Source organism: Nannospalax galili, unplaced genomic scaffold (assembly GCF_000622305.1).
Source record: "Nannospalax galili isolate Female #2095 unplaced genomic scaffold, S.galili_v1.0 scaffold189, whole genome shotgun sequence".
NCBI lineage: Eukaryota > Metazoa > Chordata > Mammalia > Rodentia > Spalacidae > Nannospalax > Nannospalax galili.
In genome coordinates, this window is record NW_008360331.1 from 9,281,499 (window position 1) to 9,299,677 (window position 18,179).

Below are 18,179 nucleotides of genomic sequence, written 5' to 3' on the forward strand. Positions count from 1 at the left end.
GTGTCATGTGCAGATAAAGTAAGTGACAATAGGAGAGGGATCAACTGGGTCATGTGCTGCTAAGTCCCAGCAACATGGTGACAAGGCCACTCATGACTGAGGATGGTCCTGCTGAAGGTGCACATGGAAGAGCATTGGGTTGGAGAGACTACAAGTGGGTCTCTCTCTCCCAAGGAATCTTTGAAGGCCTGCAGAGGAATTCTGGGCTGAACAGAGGCAACAAATAGTGGGAAGGATTTTGTCTGAAATTGTGAAAAATAGTAACATATCTATATGCTTATGGAAATTGTTCCAGAGAGGTGGGTAATTGAATGACTCAAAGGAGAGGGAGAATTTCTGGGGTTTGCCCTGGAATAGAATAAAGGGAATGGGATACAATGCACTAATCCATCAGAATTGATTTATAGGAGTCCAGAGAGCTCCCTTGGTGACAAGAGGGAGTACATCGTAGGTGTAATTATGCAGAGTGGGAACTTAGGAACGCCCAGTTCTCAGTGATATAGAAATGTTGGCCATTAGTTGTGAGGACCGAAGGGAAGGCAATGTTCAAGGAGCAAGCACAAAGTAGGAAGCAGTTGCCTAAGAGAGTGAACACCATGCAGATGATAAAACTATAGCACGGCTTTTCAGAATTAAGGGTTCTGTTGCCGTGAAGTTGGAATGAGTCCATTGAAGATGGTTGTATCCAGTCATGATCCACTTCAAGGCACAGAAGCATGGAAGGGGAGTGAGTACCTGGGAGTTAGGAGGAATGAGAAAGTTGGGACATGATGCAAAGATTGTTCATCAAATTAGACATCGGATATTACGCTTGGAAAGAAGGAAGCAGTGCCGGAGAATGAGAAATAAAATTGGCAAGTAAAACAGGTGGAAGGACGTGATGAAGGGTGCTGAGTGGGAGCCCCAGGGGAAGGGGCATGAAGGACATAAAATGAGTGCGGAAAGGAGACGGTGTCTGAAACTATGGCTACAGATGGGTAACACTTAGTGATAAGGACAAGAGTCACATCAGTGCTTCTGAAATGTTGGTGCACGCAAAGGTAACCTGGAGCTCTTGTTAGGATGCCTGCCTTAGTTCGGTGAGTCCAAGTGGGCAAACTGAGATTCTGTATTCCATCCCACTGCTGGGGGAGGGTGCTGACACTGTCCATCCAGGGGTCTCATTTTGAAAATCAGTAATCTAACAGTAGCTAAATTTTTCTTGAGATTTCCTTCATGTACATTTTAGAACTGATATATTAAAAATATTCTATAAATAGAAATATTGTGAAGGCAAGGTTGAAAATCCTCTATATGAAATGTGTGAGCTTAGAAGACAAGATCATTACATCAATGCAGACCATGGACTGAGGGGCCAAAATATTGAACCTGTCATCTTTGCATCTATTTAATACTCTTAGAAATGATACTGTTTATAATGACTATGAACAAAGAAAACTCTTCTACAAAAATAATGCAGACATCAGGAGTTATCTGATGGTGTAATCTTACAAACTAGGAAGAGAGGATTGATAGGTAGGAATACAGATTTATTTCGCACGGGGCACCTTTCCCTCAGGGAAGGGAAAGATGTCAGGGAAAGATGTCAGCCCATGGGCTGTGAGCTGGGACTTTATATGTGGGGGCTTTAGAGTGTAGAAGGAGGGAATGTTTGGGGGAGAAATAAGGGAGGGGGAAGCAGGAAAAGCAGGTAGGATTAGGGTCTGGAAGTGTTTACCTTTTCCCTCTTAAGAAAAGCTGTTGTGATAAACAGCTTCTAAAATCTCTGGTTAACAGGTAGAATCTGCTTATCTTTGGAGGTCAGAGGAAAGGCAGGCTGCTTCTCAGCAGTTTGTTTCCCTTGACTTCAAAGGTCAAGGTGAGGTCCCTGTTGTGGAGGGGGGAAACTGCTGCTCTTTGGAACCCTAACAAGGATGATCTGGAACAACAGTGTGGAATAAGGGCACGAACCAAGTCCAGGCTTAGGAGTTTTTTTGTTGGACTTGGGAAACCAAACACCTTCCACTTGGGAAGACTCAAAAGGCATGGGATTGATGTGGAAAAAATAAAAAATAAACAATCTTAAAAAGAGCATGATGTTTTGGAGGATTCTGCTACCTGGTTCCAAGGCACAGGGAACTTGGAGAGTGTGAACACAGAACAGAACCAGTGGCACAGCTGGGCTTCGGGTGAATGAGGAAGGGAGCTGTCTCATCAGGGCTTACCTTGGCATTACTGAGCTATCGTCTACTGTTAGATACCAGCATTCCTTCCAAACAAGGTATAGAAGACAGTGTAGGAAACTGAGTAGGGAAGAAAGACAATAGCCTTCCCCAGGGACCAGGAACAGTCCCCTCATCATAGGAGCTTCTCAGGTCCTAGAGGCTCAACAATGAGAGACCCAAAGGAAATAGTTGTATGTGAGAAACAAAAAGATCATGTGCCCAACTATCATGTTAACCCTTTTAAATCTTTTGCCAACCATGCAAATTGAACTCTTTCTTTCATGTTATAAACTCTTCAAATAAACTAGACTAGTGGTTTGTAATATCCCCGGAGATCTCTTTATGCCAATTGTGATTAGGATAGTATCACAATTCTGTGATAAACAGTATAACTGTTAAACAGCTTATCAATTTACATAGATAAACCATCATTCTGGGGTTCCCTGGAAGCAGACCATGAGTCTGACTTGAACATAAGCCATCTTTAAGGACATGTTCCCAGTAAAGCCAGTAAAGTATAATAGGGGGGAAAAAAGAGAGAAAATAAAAACACAAGGAAGAGGGATAATTCAAAGTCTCATGATAAAACTTCCACTTGCTCCATAGAGAGGAACTTTAGAGAACGCACTCAGATCTGACTCAGTTGGACAGCAGCACATCTCTGCACTCACGGGACTGTGGCGGACAGGGAGCATGTAGGGAAAGCTGTGTACTCCTAGGAGTGTCCAAGGAATAGAGAATCCATGAGTCTGAGGAATGCCATTGAGGGAGGAGTATCAGGATAGATTCTTGAAATGTGTCTGAGTACAAGAAAGCAGAGTGGGGCCCAAGCCTGCCTTCAGTCAGCAAGAACTTAAGATGGCACGGATGGCCTAGACCAAGATTAGATCAAGAAATAGTAACACTAGCTGTCAGCTACTGTCAAGGTTTCTTTTAGTGTACATTTTGCCCTTTGTGTACTTCCAGCAATCCCAGAGTACCATACAAAGGGCTAATTCTGTAGAAAATCCACCAAGATACAACGCATATGAAAATATACACTGCAGCTTGCCACTGGTAGCATGTATGGTCTGCATCTGAAAACAAAATTCATATTTTAATAATCCAGCTTCAGTTGGATTCCATTCCCTTCACTACCATTAGTGCAAATATCAAGAATGTTTGACTGTTTCAGAATTTGCATCATTACAAATAGTTTCTGTAATCTACACCTGCATCCATTTCTATTTCTTAGTACTGTGATTGGTTTTGTTTTTCCCTCTGAATCTGGCCTCTCTTGAAGGCTTAGAGTAGTATTATTGAGAGTCTCTTGCCTTATACAAGTAGCTCTGTACTGTGCTATGTCAAGCTCATTGACAGATTTAGAGATTAATTTCCAGACCTCTTACAGTGCTGAAGAAGCTCTTTAAGATTTTGAAAATGGCAACAATATTGACTCCATCCCAGTAAAGGTTACCTGTGTCCACATCCACTGTAATGCAGAAGGAAAGTTTAACTGTAGTAAATATCAGTGTTGTTTTTCTTTATGGAAAAAGTGGTTCACAGAAAAAAAAGGCTTTCCAGGATAAGAAATAGTTTGCCCTGCAGAAGAACACCTTGCACTTACACTAGAATATTTCACTTCTTTTATTCGATATGGACATCACTGTTGTTAAATCAATGCCATTTGCATAGAGAAACAATGGTTTGATAGTTTTGAATCACTATTCAAAACTGTCTTAAGGCAAGTTCTCCAAGAGGAAACCACGTGCCAAAGATTTGAATACTAGAAGTATTCAAAAAGAGATGTGAGTGTGACTTGTGAGCTATTTGGATTGTGTTGAACGTTGGTAGGGAAACTTTTCCCCCAAATATTTTGGCCTACATGCATCTCCAAATATAAGTTTAGCTGTGTTTTAATGTCCGTGCATTTTCAAGGAAATTTAATCCATATGTTGCAGTGAGGTTACAGGTAAATCACTTGAATATATTTTATTAGAGCTATATGATGTCTAAAATGCCTTCTGAGCTTCTTTATAGTCTTGCATTCTTTTCTGTAAAGCAGCAGGTAAGTTGCCAAGAGTAAACAAATCAAGTAGCAAAAGGTTTGGGTTCAGTTTGAAATGCTTTGCCTATTATTTTTGATTGGGTTCTGAACTTGGCAGTGCTCATTCCCCATTCCTGCCTGCAGGGCAAAGTGAAAACAATTTGAACACTGTATTTCCCAACTGGTTCATTGACATTTGAGAATAATGTAGTACAGACAGAATCAGCATGTTTGGCAGGTGAGTGATACTTAATATGACCTCAGAAAGTTACTTTCCCAACTTGGCAGAAGTTCATAGCATAGAACAAAGTTATAAAGAGTACAAAACCCAAGTCAGGACAGACAGCCATACAGTGATCAAGACTGGGGATTATCTTTTTTTTTTTTTTTCTCTTGTGTATCTTTAGGTGGAATGGCTGAAAAATGAAGACATAATTGATCCTGTTGAAGATCGTAATTTTTACATTACTATTGATCACAACCTCATCATAAAGCAGGCCCGTCTGTCAGATACTGCGAATTACACCTGTGTGGCCAAAAACATTGTCGCCAAGAGGAAAAGTACCACCGCCACCATCATCGTATATGGTGAGTGAGCTCTCAGTGGTTCAGTCAGGGCCATGTCAAGCTACACTTCCTCCTTAGCAGCATTATTTCATTTTAGAATATCAAGCTAGACAACTCTTTTCAACCCCCACTACTCTTCCTTCCAACCTGGTGCACAGTCAGTAAGGTTTAATTATTTCCACCTGAGTACCATGTAGCTCCTTTATATTTGTTTGCACCTAGGCCCTGTGATTATGGGACCTCAGCAAAGGTGGACCCAACCTGTTCCCCAAACACACTGTACGCCCCCATTACCTCTCCTGCCTCCACCAGAGGCCGGCAGAACCATGATAAATGCAGCTGTGGTGAAGGGACCATCATTCCCCACACATGGCAAGGCCTCATGAAAGAACTTCTCACTCTGTAGAACATCTTATTCACCTCCCTAAACCTGTAGATTCTCTTTATGGAACTTCACATTCCCTTTGATGTGGTGTGGGTGCTTTTACCTTCCTGTGTGGAGAACACTCCATTACCTTCCAGTTACTTCACAGGTGAGCTCATCTCCCCAGCTAAAATTCCAGGTATTTTATAGACCAAGATATTAGTCTGTACATTTGCATATTTCTCACAACATTAGGTCCTCAGAGTACTGATGTATTGTCAGACAGAAAACTAAGCACTGAGTATTCTGAGGTGATGTTTCCTCTTGAACACACCCAGGTTTCACCTCTGTTATACAGCAGAGCTTTTCCTCCCTGCTTCAGTGGTAAGTGATACCCAAGGGTCCTGGATTCTGATAGCATGTGAGGAAGGATTGGTTACTGGCAAGTGTCCTTTGTTTTACTGCAGAGACTCTTGAAGCACTTAAAATATGTCATTCCAGCCTTTTGATCATTTGAAGGCACATGAGTAGCAGGTGAAAATATTCACTCTGAATTTCCTTCTGTTTCTTTGTGTTTGTTTATTTTTGTTTTGATTTTTTTTAATCACTTTTTGAGGCAGTGTCTCCTTGGAGCCCCAGATGGCCTGGAACTTGCTATGTAGACCAAGGTGGCCTCCATCTCAAAGATCCGCCTAACTTTGCCTCCTGACTGCTGGGATTAAAGGTGTGTGCCACCGTGCCTGGCTTCCTTCTTTTTCTTAAAAATAGGAGATGAAATTCCCATATGAAAGTTAAATTCCATGTACTAGAAGGAAAGTAACATCCTTATCATTAAGGATGGAAAGTTGAAATCTTTCTATGATGCATAAAACTTGTATTAAATAGATTTCTACATTTTCACCTGTTGACCCATTTTATATATAACATTTTCAGTCTCACGTCAAGCCAAAAGAAACCTAAAAATATAGGCAGTAAATTTTTGCCTCTCTGCAGTACTATTGTGTGGTTGTGTGCTGACGAGATGAGGAGTCACAAGAACAGAAACCATTATGATGTTCCAGAGGCTGAACAGAGTGATGCTTTAAAACTGTCATTTTAATTACAGGACAGATGCATTCCTTTTTTTTTTTAATCCTCTGATTACTCTGGGGTTTAATTTCCTAGTCCAGATAATGGCTGTGTTGAATTGTAAGCAATTGCATTTCTTAAATCACAAGAAATTGTTTCTTGGTTTTTATCTTAGTCTAAGCTGCCTGAAATAGTTGATTAACAGCATTTAAAATGCAAAGTACAAATGGGGCCCAATCATAGTATGTGCCAATCGTAAATAACTAATGAGCACACACTATATATAGATGTATTATATAGATATTTAATACAGATGTAGATCTCTTCCTATGTATAGCATGATTTCAGTATCCATAAATGCAATGAAAGCATTGTTTTTAATAAGGATCAAATACAACTAACAGGCATTTTCAGACAAAGGACAGGATTAAAGGTCAGGAATCCCATGTTCTAGGACTAGATCGGCCATTAGCTGGCTTTTTAAATGTCAATTTTCTGAGCCCCTGTCTCAAAGTTTCTGATTTTTCATCTCATTAAAGTTTTAGCCAAGTGGTAAATGTATGCTATAACTTCTGATACCAACTGTCATTATTCCAGTAAGCAATTTATAACAACAACACCATGATGTTTGAAGTTTATAAAGTTGAGCAAGTAGCATGCTCTTGGAAACTAACTGAAGCCCTACCTGTCTACCACTGGCTTGTGCTTTTCATGGCTCCATAAATTAAGTTGTTCAAGGCTTGTGGCTGGACACACTAGAAGTCCACAAAAAAAAATTCTAGCCAACATTTCTTATTCTGAGTCTGTTTTATATATACTTTTTGGTTGATATCACTTTGGGCTAACAAATATATATCTTTTAGAGAAAATCTGGAAAACAGAAAAGTTCAATGAAGAAAAGACCTTTGATTCTGTCATCTGTAGATAACATATTTTGAAATTAATATTGTATCACTGATATTTTCTACAGATTGGTAGTACTTTAAAATAAGGAATATACATATATTATTTTCACTTAAACTAAAATGTTAAATATCTGTTTTATTAAATAGCCTGTAATATCACTTTTAATAGCATGAAATTGAACAGCTTAACATTTTCTGATTTTTTTTAGTATTACATATGTTTCTATTTATTTAATCTCTATATTAAAATCTCTGCTATGAAAAAATACCTCTCTGGCATCTGTAAATATGACATACTTTTGCTTATTTTTTTATAAAATAGGTTTCCTAGAAAATGAAATTTTGGGCAAGTCACATACACATATGAAGTTTATGTTGCTTCCGTGGTTAACACTCTACCCTCAGGAGGCAAATGGATATATGCATTCCACTCTGTTTTGACTGCTAGCAAATAATTTGTTCTTAAAATTGTAAATTAAAGTAATTGCATAGATTTACATTATTGAACTGCTTTTTTTTTTATTTTTGGTCTTTTTGAGACAGGGTCTCCCTATAGTCCCAGCTATCCTGGAACTCACTATGTAGACCAGGCTGGCCTTGAACTCATAGAGCTCTGCTTGCCTCTGTCTCCTAAGTGCTGGGATTAAAGGTGTGCACCATCATGCCTGGCCCTGAAAACTGCTTTTTTAAAAGTTCAGTATTTTCTAGAGGGAGCTATGCAATGAGGAAGTGAGTGGTGTAGTGTTGGAATACAGGTTTTATAATCACAGATGTACTGACCCCGCCATCAAATGTTGTAATTAGTCCTTCTGCACAAAATGAGGATTCATTTCAAATACATCAACCAATTGCCAGCTCAGTCAGATTGTCAATTTGCTTAAAACTCCAACATTATAAGATTTTATTCTGTACTAGGTTCATGTGTTACTTTGTGAAACTGAATAAAATTTCTTAAAAAGCTGTGAAGTTTGCAAATGCTGAAGAAAAATAATCACTCATCTGTTGTTTGAAGTCTAAGTGGTTTTATTCAGTTCCCAGACTTCAGCTTGAAGCCTTGGCATTAGGATGTAAACATTTATTATGCGAGATAAGCTGTCCAAAGTAATTTTTGGAGTTTGGCTAGGTAAGGAAATATATATTTTTTAAAAGGATGCTAGCCAAGGAAAGGAGAACATAGTCTTAATTTATTTTTATGGGTGAGTTAATCTTGGTAAATATATTTTTGTATCTCTGACTTTAGATTCTTCAACTTTACAGCACAACTCTGAAGTGATATCCATGGTCACCTCTAGCATTGAAATCTTTTTTTATGGTCACATGGAGATGACTTTGGTCTGTGTGCTTTTTATGTCTGTGTGTACATTTGCACATGTGTAACCCACCTTTTCTGGTTTGCCATCTTCAGTAAATGGTGGCTGGTCCACCTGGACAGAGTGGTCTGTGTGTAACAGCCGCTGTGGACGAGGGTATCAGAAACGGACAAGAACCTGCACCAACCCAGCCCCACTCAATGGTGGGGCCTTCTGTGAAGGGCAGAGTGCACAGAAAATAGCATGTACGACGTTATGTCCAGGTAAATAATCAGTGTTTCACTCCAAATACCTTCCCCAATTCTGGAAATAAGTCACGGAAATAGATACAGAGACTTAATATAGACTGAAAGTGTGATGAACATAATGGAAATACATTCTACATTCATTGTTTACCCTCCCACAGATTCAGAGACCTTCCCCCAAACAGTCCTTGCCTTTCTCACCTTGATCTGCAAAGCGCTATAGAAGTAGGAGATTGAACGCCGTGAATATATTCTACCTATGCTACTCAGTGAAGCTGCTGGAGCCAAAATCAGAGATTCTATAATTCAAGGACTTTGAACAGCACTGAAAACCACGTGTTAGAAATAATAACCCTTGATCTTGAGAAAACCATGGAAATTAATTGGAACTGAAATTTAGAAACTGTTTTATACTGAAATAGTTGATATGTGGTGTCAGTTTCTGGGCAAGAGCAAATAAAGCATTTAGAGTGAATTAAAAGGGAGGCAAAGCTTTGTGACACATGAGATAATGGATTTTGAAAATGCAGTGCAGTCAGCTCTTTATTATCTGTACGTGTTAGTCATCTGTTTTGTGAGTTATTTGCAGTGGTTCCTACGGCAAGATTGCATCCTTCCACCTCTTGGCAGAATCTTGCAGTATTTTATAATGCTACCAGCTCTTGAATCTAGGTAAATTTGAGTTAATATTTGCCCAAACCCAAATCACTCCACTAAAATACCTAGTCATATAACATATTCTGAAGTTAAGCTAAAATTATTTTTGAGATAATCCACAAGTCCACTGTGCTCAAAAGGTTAGTGATTCTGTTTCAATTTCATTGTTTTGGATGCACCACCTACTTAGTCCTCTTGGCTTTGCCCAATTTTGTACTGTTTATTCTGTAATAGAACATTTGTCAGAAATGGGTGGAGAGAAAAATATAATCCACAGTTTGCATTTCCTACACCGAATTCTTTGAGAGCTCTTATTTATGGAAGAAAATTTGAAATGTAGCTGGGCTTAGGATTTCAGATTTTATCATATACTTTCCCATATTTTATCCGGGTGCTGGCTCCTGTAATTCAAAGTTCACTGATCACTTTGAGTAGGAAGAACACAGGCGCGCGCACGTGCGTGTGTGTGTGTGTGTGTGTGTGTGTGTGTGTGTACACGTGTTAGTGTTTTAAGATACTAAGTTGATCTACAGCAAAGCACTTCACTCCAGGTAATTTGGAATTGCTGTGTAGCCAACTCTATATGATGGAAATTATAATGTATACCTTGTGCTTGTATCTTAATGCACATTCTAAGTTATACATTTGTTAAGTAACAAGACTGTGATACAGATTTACCAATCTATGTAAGCTATTAAAATTTATAAATTTTTTCCCAGTGTTCAGACTTTGAGAGATTTAAATTTTCAGTAAATGGTGTTTGGCATTGTTTTGTGTAGAATCCAAGATAATCATCATTATTTATACATTTCAAGGAAAATCAAACACTTTTTAAAGTTGGTTTAACATTTTCATCCAAGAAACATGAAAGGATTCATTTTGAAGTATGACAATGAAATTTACTGTACATTTTTCAAATTGGCATTTAAGGAGTATGTTTTCAAAACAGATACCTCAGATCATTATCATTGAAATTGCTCAAAATACACCCACCAGAATTAAAAAGAAAAGCATTCAATTCCAAATTACTACATCACTGCAAAAATTAAGGATTTACTTAAACATTATTTCACCCTAAATACAAATGGATGTACCATTAAATAATGGAATAGAATCATCACATGACTTACAAATCCTATAGTTATTACAAGAAGGCATGGTGAGATTTTAAGCAGAATCAAGTGGCATGGATAAGAAAAAGAAAATAAAAAAGAGTATGTAAGTGGAGAAGGAGGAGAGAAGAAAGGGGACCATGGGTTCCTTCTGCACTACACCTCCTTTTCTCTCACCTTTCATGCAAGTTTGTTTCCACTGTCTGTATAACACTATAAATGAAGGAATCTTAGATCAGAAAGGCAACATTCTAATCTTCACTACTAAATCCAGAAATGCTCGCTTTAATGGAAAAATGGAAGCCATATGACCTCCTCTTTACTTAGCTCCTGGTGTGTCCCAGTAAGCTTTCGTTGGCTTGTGAGTGAGGCACAGAGTACACAGAACTCACACATGTAGAGCATGATATGTTCTCTGGAGGATCTCATGAATTCCAGGCTTATCAGAGAAGCATTTGCTTCCATCTTGAGATCTTGTTATGTTGTTATGTTAGAATCCAGCTGTGCTTCTTTTGCCTTCCAAGTAGCTGCTTCTCCCTCTGACCTGATGCTGTCTTTTCTCATGGCAGTGGATGGCAGGTGGACCTCGTGGAGTAAATGGTCTACCTGTGGAACAGAATGCACCCACTGGCGTAGGAGGGAGTGCACAGCACCAGCCCCCAAGAATGGGGGCAAGGACTGTGATGGCCTGGTGTTGCAATCCAAGAACTGCACTGATGGACTGTGCATGCAGAGTAAGTCAAACCGAGGAAATTGTAGTCACTAAGGGGCCTGAGATCAAGCCACTTGTATGTCTTTGAAGGAAATATTAGTAATGAAGAACACCTATTTAAAATGTGATGATATGGTTATACTCCAGTTTTCTTTCAAAGCTGAGAAAGGCTAACCTCTCAGGAACCAGAATGAATGAGAGCTGTGTCCAGCTAACAGATGACATGCGGTATTGCTTTCACGTGAGCAAGGAGTGGTTTAGTCATTTTCACGGAGGGGCTGTCATTCTTTCCAGACCAGGAAAATGTTAACTGCATTTTATTTAGTGCACATAAGAGTACCTAACCCCCTCAAAGAGTCAAAATGTGTCTTCCAACAAGAGAACTATTTATTCACAATTCATGGCTGGCACTGAACCAATATCCATGAGATGTGAAATATATAAGGACAGTAAATATGTCTGTAGGTAGTTTTATGAATGTACAATAAATCTTTAGTAAGACTCCCTTCACAATTCCTTGAATGTGTTGGTTTTGTGTTAGAAATTATAACATGGGTATGCTTTAACTTATTCAAAGGACATACTACAGAAAAAAAATGAATGATTGCAGAAAGTTAGCTCAGGTGGTAATGTTAGATTCAATGAGCTAAGTATTCTGTATTTTCATCTTTTGCCTAGATTTTAACAGTGAAATGTCAGCTTGATTTCAATATTTGCAAACTTCTACCCATTTGTTGAAGAGGGCTTAGGTGTTCAGAATTTATCATCTCTTCCTGACCATGAAATAAGGTGCTTAGAACTGTTCAGGCAAATGGATAATTGTGCTTATCTGGATCTGAATTAATAGTGACCAAAGGTTGACATTCCTCACACACATTGCATATATAATCAGTTTATTCCTGTAAAGTATTTGTGTTTGTTATTTTAAAACAAGTAGTTTTTTTTTCACTGCACATGCACCTTTGTTTACTTTTTAAGAGTCTATATACCTAGGAACTTAAAACATTCTTACTTAAAATACAAATAATAATTATGTTGCCCATGCTGATAAGAATCCAAGAGGCCCCTCATACTGTGTTCTCCACTCCTAACCCTGTAGGAGAGCAGGCTGTGTCTCAGCTTCTAACTGGGGAGAGCTACCATATACCTCACTGTTTGGGCCAGAAACGAAAGAATGAAAAGAAGACAGCTGCTTTATTAGTTAAATATCCAGAGACACAGGGTTCACACATCTGGCATGGGTTTCAGTTTGAGGATCAAAAGTATTAACAGCATGTATGTTATTTTTCTATCATCGAGTATTCTTCCTTTATATGGAACAAGTCACTTCAGGTAATTGAGAAGCCAAAATGTTTGGAGGTTTGGTGGTTTTTTTTTTTTTTTTAATAGCTTACACTTTCTTCTTCTCTTAATACAATAATTCAACCAATTGCTTCTACTCCATTTATTTAGAATTCCAAGTCATTTATTTTGCAAGGAGTATAAGCTACATGTTGGGACATTCAACCTTTCTTAGACAAAATGCTTTCTAATTTATGTGTGTCAAACACAAACACAAGGCATTCAAATTAAGACCTTCATGACCAACAGTTCTTCAGTTTTTAGATCATTTCTTACAGCTGTAATAGAATTTTTCCTCATGGTTGGCTATTTTCCAAAAATTATGGCTTGCGATATGTTTATGAGTAAGAAAGATGAATTGGGGTACATCTGGCATTTTTGGTTTGTGGTTTGTTTGTTCGTTTTTTTTATCAAATCTCTTGTTAGAATTAAACACTTTGGGATTTGGGTTGAAGTCATTGAGTTAAAAAGCCATTCCTTTCTGATGAACTGATTTCCTAGCCTAACAGTCTCTACTAAGTCGATAAACTCTTTCATCTGCTCTCCTGTATCTACTCTAGTCCAACCAAGAATTGTAGTCTATACTACTATTGATTTCCTGGGTGATTAAAAAAACTCCACAGAGATTGCTGCACTGTGTAATTATAGTATTTTACAGTGAGACCTATAGTTTCTGTTTACCAGTGAACTTGGTATTTCTGGCAGAGTATTGTTCCCAAAGTTTTGCAAAGAAATAATATTACCTGTGGTTGGAATGCAAAAGCTCTTCTAATGATGAAACAGCAAACATTTAAGAGACATTATGAAAAAGGAAGGGAGTAAACAAATATACAGAGTTGCAATTACCAATGAGGAATCTGTGATCTAATATGTATTTGCTTTGGGGAAATTCATATCTTGCATGTGTTAAACTTTTTATCAATATGTTATTGTTTCAAAATAAAGCTAGCCTACTTAATAATGCACCAGATATGAAATACAACCTCTAGGGGCTGGAGAGAAGGCTCAGCGGATAAGAACACTGGTTGTTCTTCCAGAAGACCAGGTTCGAATCCCAGCACCCACATGGCAGCTAACAACTGTCCATACCTCCAGTTCCAGGGGATCAAACAGCCTCTTCTGTCCTCCGCAGGCATTGCATGATATGAGTGCACTTACCTACATGCAAGTGATACACACATACACATAAAATAAAAATAATAAATAAAATATTTTTAAAAAAGAAATATAACCTCTAAATCCACTGAAATTTATATACAAATAATTCTGATATGAATAGAGCTATATTGCTAGGTAAGTGAAACTCAGAGTTCATAATTGATGTGAATAGGACTCAGAATTTCCTAGATACCACAGTGTAGTATTCTTTTCACCAGCTAAATTGTCACTTAAGATATATGCAATGTGAAATATATAGAAAACATTATTGATGCTTAGTCATTATTTTGCTCAAAGCAACCAAATTCAAACACATTTCTTTCTTTACCACCTAACAACATATGCAACTTTGATTTAAAACATGTAGAAAAAGTAGATGAACTATTAAAACTTAAAATACTAATGTAAACATACACAGAGACACACATGGGGACAGAAAGGACAAAAGGGAGGGAAATCTTCAAGTGTTAGTAAAATAATTGCAAGGCAAAGTAAGAGGTGACCGTGTGATGGACACTGAATGGTTGAGAGGCACAGTGGACAAGATTTGGGTTCTTGGCCTGGAATTTATGGTTTAAGATTGGGGTCTGAGGCAGAATACCTGGCTTTGTGAAAGAAACATGTTGAGACTTGGAAACACAAACTCTGGCTGGAGCTGTGACTCATTAGCTGCTGCCCACCCTGAAAGAACTAGAAGGTTCTCACCCATCATTCCAAGAAACCACAGGAAAATCACATAGGGAAAATGAAAATGATGTCTTCATTTAAGTAAAATCTATAATAAAACCACAGTGCTCTGCCCAGCTCTGGTATGAAGTTTAAGATGTGCTGCATGGAGGAAAAAACAAAAGACATATAATTAACATACTTGGAAAAACTTCTGGAACACTAACAGAGAAAACAGCAAGACACTCCATGAGGTCCCTTCTGCAACCTAAGTGCATTGATCTATGACAAAAATAGCCCCTTCCTGAAAATGACTTGAAATAGTAAAGTTTCAAATCACCCAAGAAAACACTCCAGTGTAAGGGAGAACCACAGCATAATAAATGAGTTAGTTCTCCAATAACATGGAGAGAAGACAATCTAAATTAGAATATAGAGTGACTTAAAGTATAAGTTCAAACTGTATTTTAAAAAATAGTATAAAAACAATGAAAAAATACAATATTGTTAAAAGGATGTCCCATTTTGGGGGAAAATCAGATGGACTGTTGAAAAGATTAAACAGGAGAAGCAGAAGAAGATACCCAGTGTTGACCTCTGGTCTCCACACAGGTGAGCACATGAAAACACATCCGTATGCCACACACACTCACTCACATACAAAGTGTTGAGGATCACTTATAAAATTACTTAAAATTTTAGATAGATAATTATGCTAAGTGTTTATGAGTTTGTAGTTGGACATTTATGTTTTGCTAGTGAAACATAGTTCTTTATAATTATTTAGAGAAAGGAATTTTTTGCTTTTTTATTTTTTGAGAAGTTAATACATTAATATTGTATTTACATCATTTCTACTCCAACTCTTCTCACATCTCTCCCCAACTCCCTATTAATTTTATGACCTCTTCTTTGATTATTATTGCTGCATGTACATATATAAATATTTGTTGAGTCCATTTAGCAGTGCTTGTCTGTACATGTGTTTAGGGCTGAACACTTGGGATTGGATAACCTATTAGGGAGCTCATCCCTGGATAAACTGGCTTTATTTCCTTTAACAGCCATTGATTACCTGTATCTCTTCATCTAGAGGTGGGACCTTGTGAAATATTTCCCATCCACATTGTCCAGTCAGCTGGTGTTATCATTATGCAAACCTTGTTTAGGCAATCCTATTGTGCATATGGGTGCAGCTTCCCAGTCACATGTAGAAGACACTATCTAACAGCAGGCATCCTGGTCCTCTGGCTCTTACAATCTTTCCCTCACTCTTTCCAAGATGTTCCCTGAGTCTTGGGTGTAGAAGTTGCATTGTAGCTGTATCATTTGGGGCTAGACTATCCACAGTCATTTATTGTCTGTATTTTGACCGGTTGTGGAGCTTTGTTATAGTCTCTATCTGCTGCAGATCAAAGCTTCTTTGAAGAGTGGAGACAGCAATACTTATCTATGGATGTAAGGTTGAGTATTTAGAATATAGTTAGAAATTATATTGGTTTAGGAAAGTAGCAGTAGTAGGTTCTCTTATATGATCTATTACCCTTCCATCCATGAATATTTGTCTACATTCACAGTACCAGTCAAGAATTCCCTCCTATTGAGCAGGCTTTAAGACCAATTAAATAGCTCTTGGTAACCCCCAAGATGAAAGTGTCACTATTACATGATTTTCCCATCATTGGCTTTATAACTGGGTAGGCTACTGATTGCTTTTCTCCCTTGGCAGCTTGCATAGCACATTCTAATACTGGATAGCCAGTCCTCAGGGAGGAGGTTTCCAGGCCAACTCCAGCTGTATTCCTCCGGTCTTGTGTCCAAAGTGCATGAGGTCTTCAGAGAAAGGATCTTCCTCCAAGTTCTGCGAGGCAACCAAGTGCTATGGCAATAGGCTATATTATTTGGGGAATCTCTTGAATTCCTCTGACCAACAATTCAAAAAAAAGTTTCCCTTGCCTGGCACTGGAAGTTTTGTTACATTGTCTTTATCTATAACCCCCACAACACACACACAGATGTATTTTTAAGTAAGCTTATAAAGTAATATATTTCCTTGTGGCTTTTTCAGATACACTTGGTTTTATTTATCTGTCCCTCCTTCTCCCTTCTCCCTCTGTGTTGCCCTACTTTTTCTCTCCACATGAGAGAGAGGGGAGAGAGCAAGAGTGAGAGAGAGAGAGAGAGAGAGAGAGAGAGAGTTCTTAAAATATGTGTTTGTGAGTGGTCTAAAAATTTAATGGAGTTTTAGAAATCTTTTAAATATCACGGCATCATGCAATTAATCAGGCTTATCAAAGGGTCCTAGACTAAGACTGGTTGTAATCAGGTAACATGTACATAGAGGAAACTGGGAAACATAAAACTAGACTTCTACTCCAAACCCCCATGTCTTCAAAATGCTTTATTTATTAGCTTTCAGTATCTCTTGCAACTAGGGCTTTATACAAGTAGACATTTCTGCAACTATTTTAAGTAGGGGTTTTAGTAATCTAATCTAAATCAACATGATGAAATTCTAAGGATCAACCAGTAGTATTTCTGTATTGCAAATTAAGAAATTCTTACTGCCAAGACCATGCTGTGGTTCTACCTTCCTTCAACATTTGTTTCTGAAAAGGCCATGTATAATGAGAACCATAATGGGATATTAGGTGCATATATAAAACCACTGAGTGCAATTAGTGCTGTCCATGTATGCATGGGTACAACGACATGAAAAACCTATTAGTGGCCACTCCCTCTGACACTAAAATGGCTCTCTCTCCCCGCAGCAGCCACTAACTTCCAGTAGCTCCTCAGCTAGAGGCTGTGCCTCAGGAGCCCCTCTTTCCTCCATGCTGGAAGTTTCAAGTGACTTGACTTCGTGCAGGTCTTGTGCAAGTATCAGCAGTTGCTGTGTGTTCACATGTATATCAGCCTTGTCATGTCCCGAGAACAGCATCTCAGAGCCATTCTTCTCATCCTCCAGCTCTTACATTCTTTCTGCTTCCTCTTCCTAGATGTCTCCTGAGCCTTGGGGAGCAAGGGAATGATATAGATGTTTCCAGCTATGGCTTAGCACTCACAGTTGTAAATCTCAGTCTTAATGTTCAATTATATGTGCTTTTTCTATAGAGTGGATAATGATACATGCACTCAAATATTTAAGTCGTTGAAGCTCAGAAAAGCAGGATTCGGGTTCATATATGCATTTTCCTATCACTATATCAGAATAAGCTTAGGAAGAAGACTGATGGAAGGCATTCAGTTTCTGCTCTAATGAGATTATAGGTGTTTTTGTTTTTCTCTGTGCTTTCCCTTCTGCATGTTTTTTTGCACCTAGAATCCCGTTATGTTTTTCTTTATACATGGCTTTTTCAGAAATAAATGTTGAAGGAAGGTAGAACCACAGTGTGGTCTTGGCAGTAAGAGTCTTAATTTGCAATACAGAAATACTACTGGTTGATCCTGAGAACTTCATCATGTTGATTCAAATTAGATTGCTAAAACCCGTACTTAAAATAGTTGCAGAAATATCTACTTCTATAAAACCCTCATTGCAAGGGATACTGAAAGCTAATAAATAAAGCATTTTGAAGTCATGGGGATTTGGAGTAGAAGTCTAGTTTTATATGTTTTCCAGTTTCCTCTATGTACATGTTACCTGATTACAACCAGTCTTAGTCTAAGACTAAGACTGATAAGCCTGATTAGTTGCATGATGCCGTGTAGCTATAATTGTGCAACATGATCACGTTATTTAAAAGATTTCTAAAACTCCATTAAATTTTTAGACCACTCACAAATATATATTTTAAGAAGTCTCTCTCTCTCTCTCTCTCTCTCTCTCTCTCTCTCTCTCTCT

General features: G+C 38.2%; 1 protein-coding gene across 5 annotated transcripts in view; it reads left to right on the forward strand.

Annotated features, from left to right (window-relative positions):
* The window catches only part of Unc5c (unc-5 netrin receptor C), a 397,832-nt gene that overhangs the window by 313,380 nt on the left and 66,273 nt on the right, over nucleotides 1-18,179 (forward strand). For 3 of the 5 annotated variants that reach the window (XM_017796389.2, XM_008826187.2, XM_029560223.1), the window contains 3 exons: nucleotides 4,638-4,818; nucleotides 8,540-8,707; nucleotides 11,028-11,192. In XM_017796389.2, coding sequence (XP_017651878.1) covers nucleotides 4,638-4,818; nucleotides 8,540-8,707; nucleotides 11,028-11,192 — 514 coding nt within the window. The remainder of the gene's footprint in view (nucleotides 1-4,637; nucleotides 4,819-8,539; nucleotides 8,708-11,027; nucleotides 11,193-18,179) is intronic. The other 2 variants (XM_029560222.1, XM_029560224.1) reach the window with 1 other exon arrangement.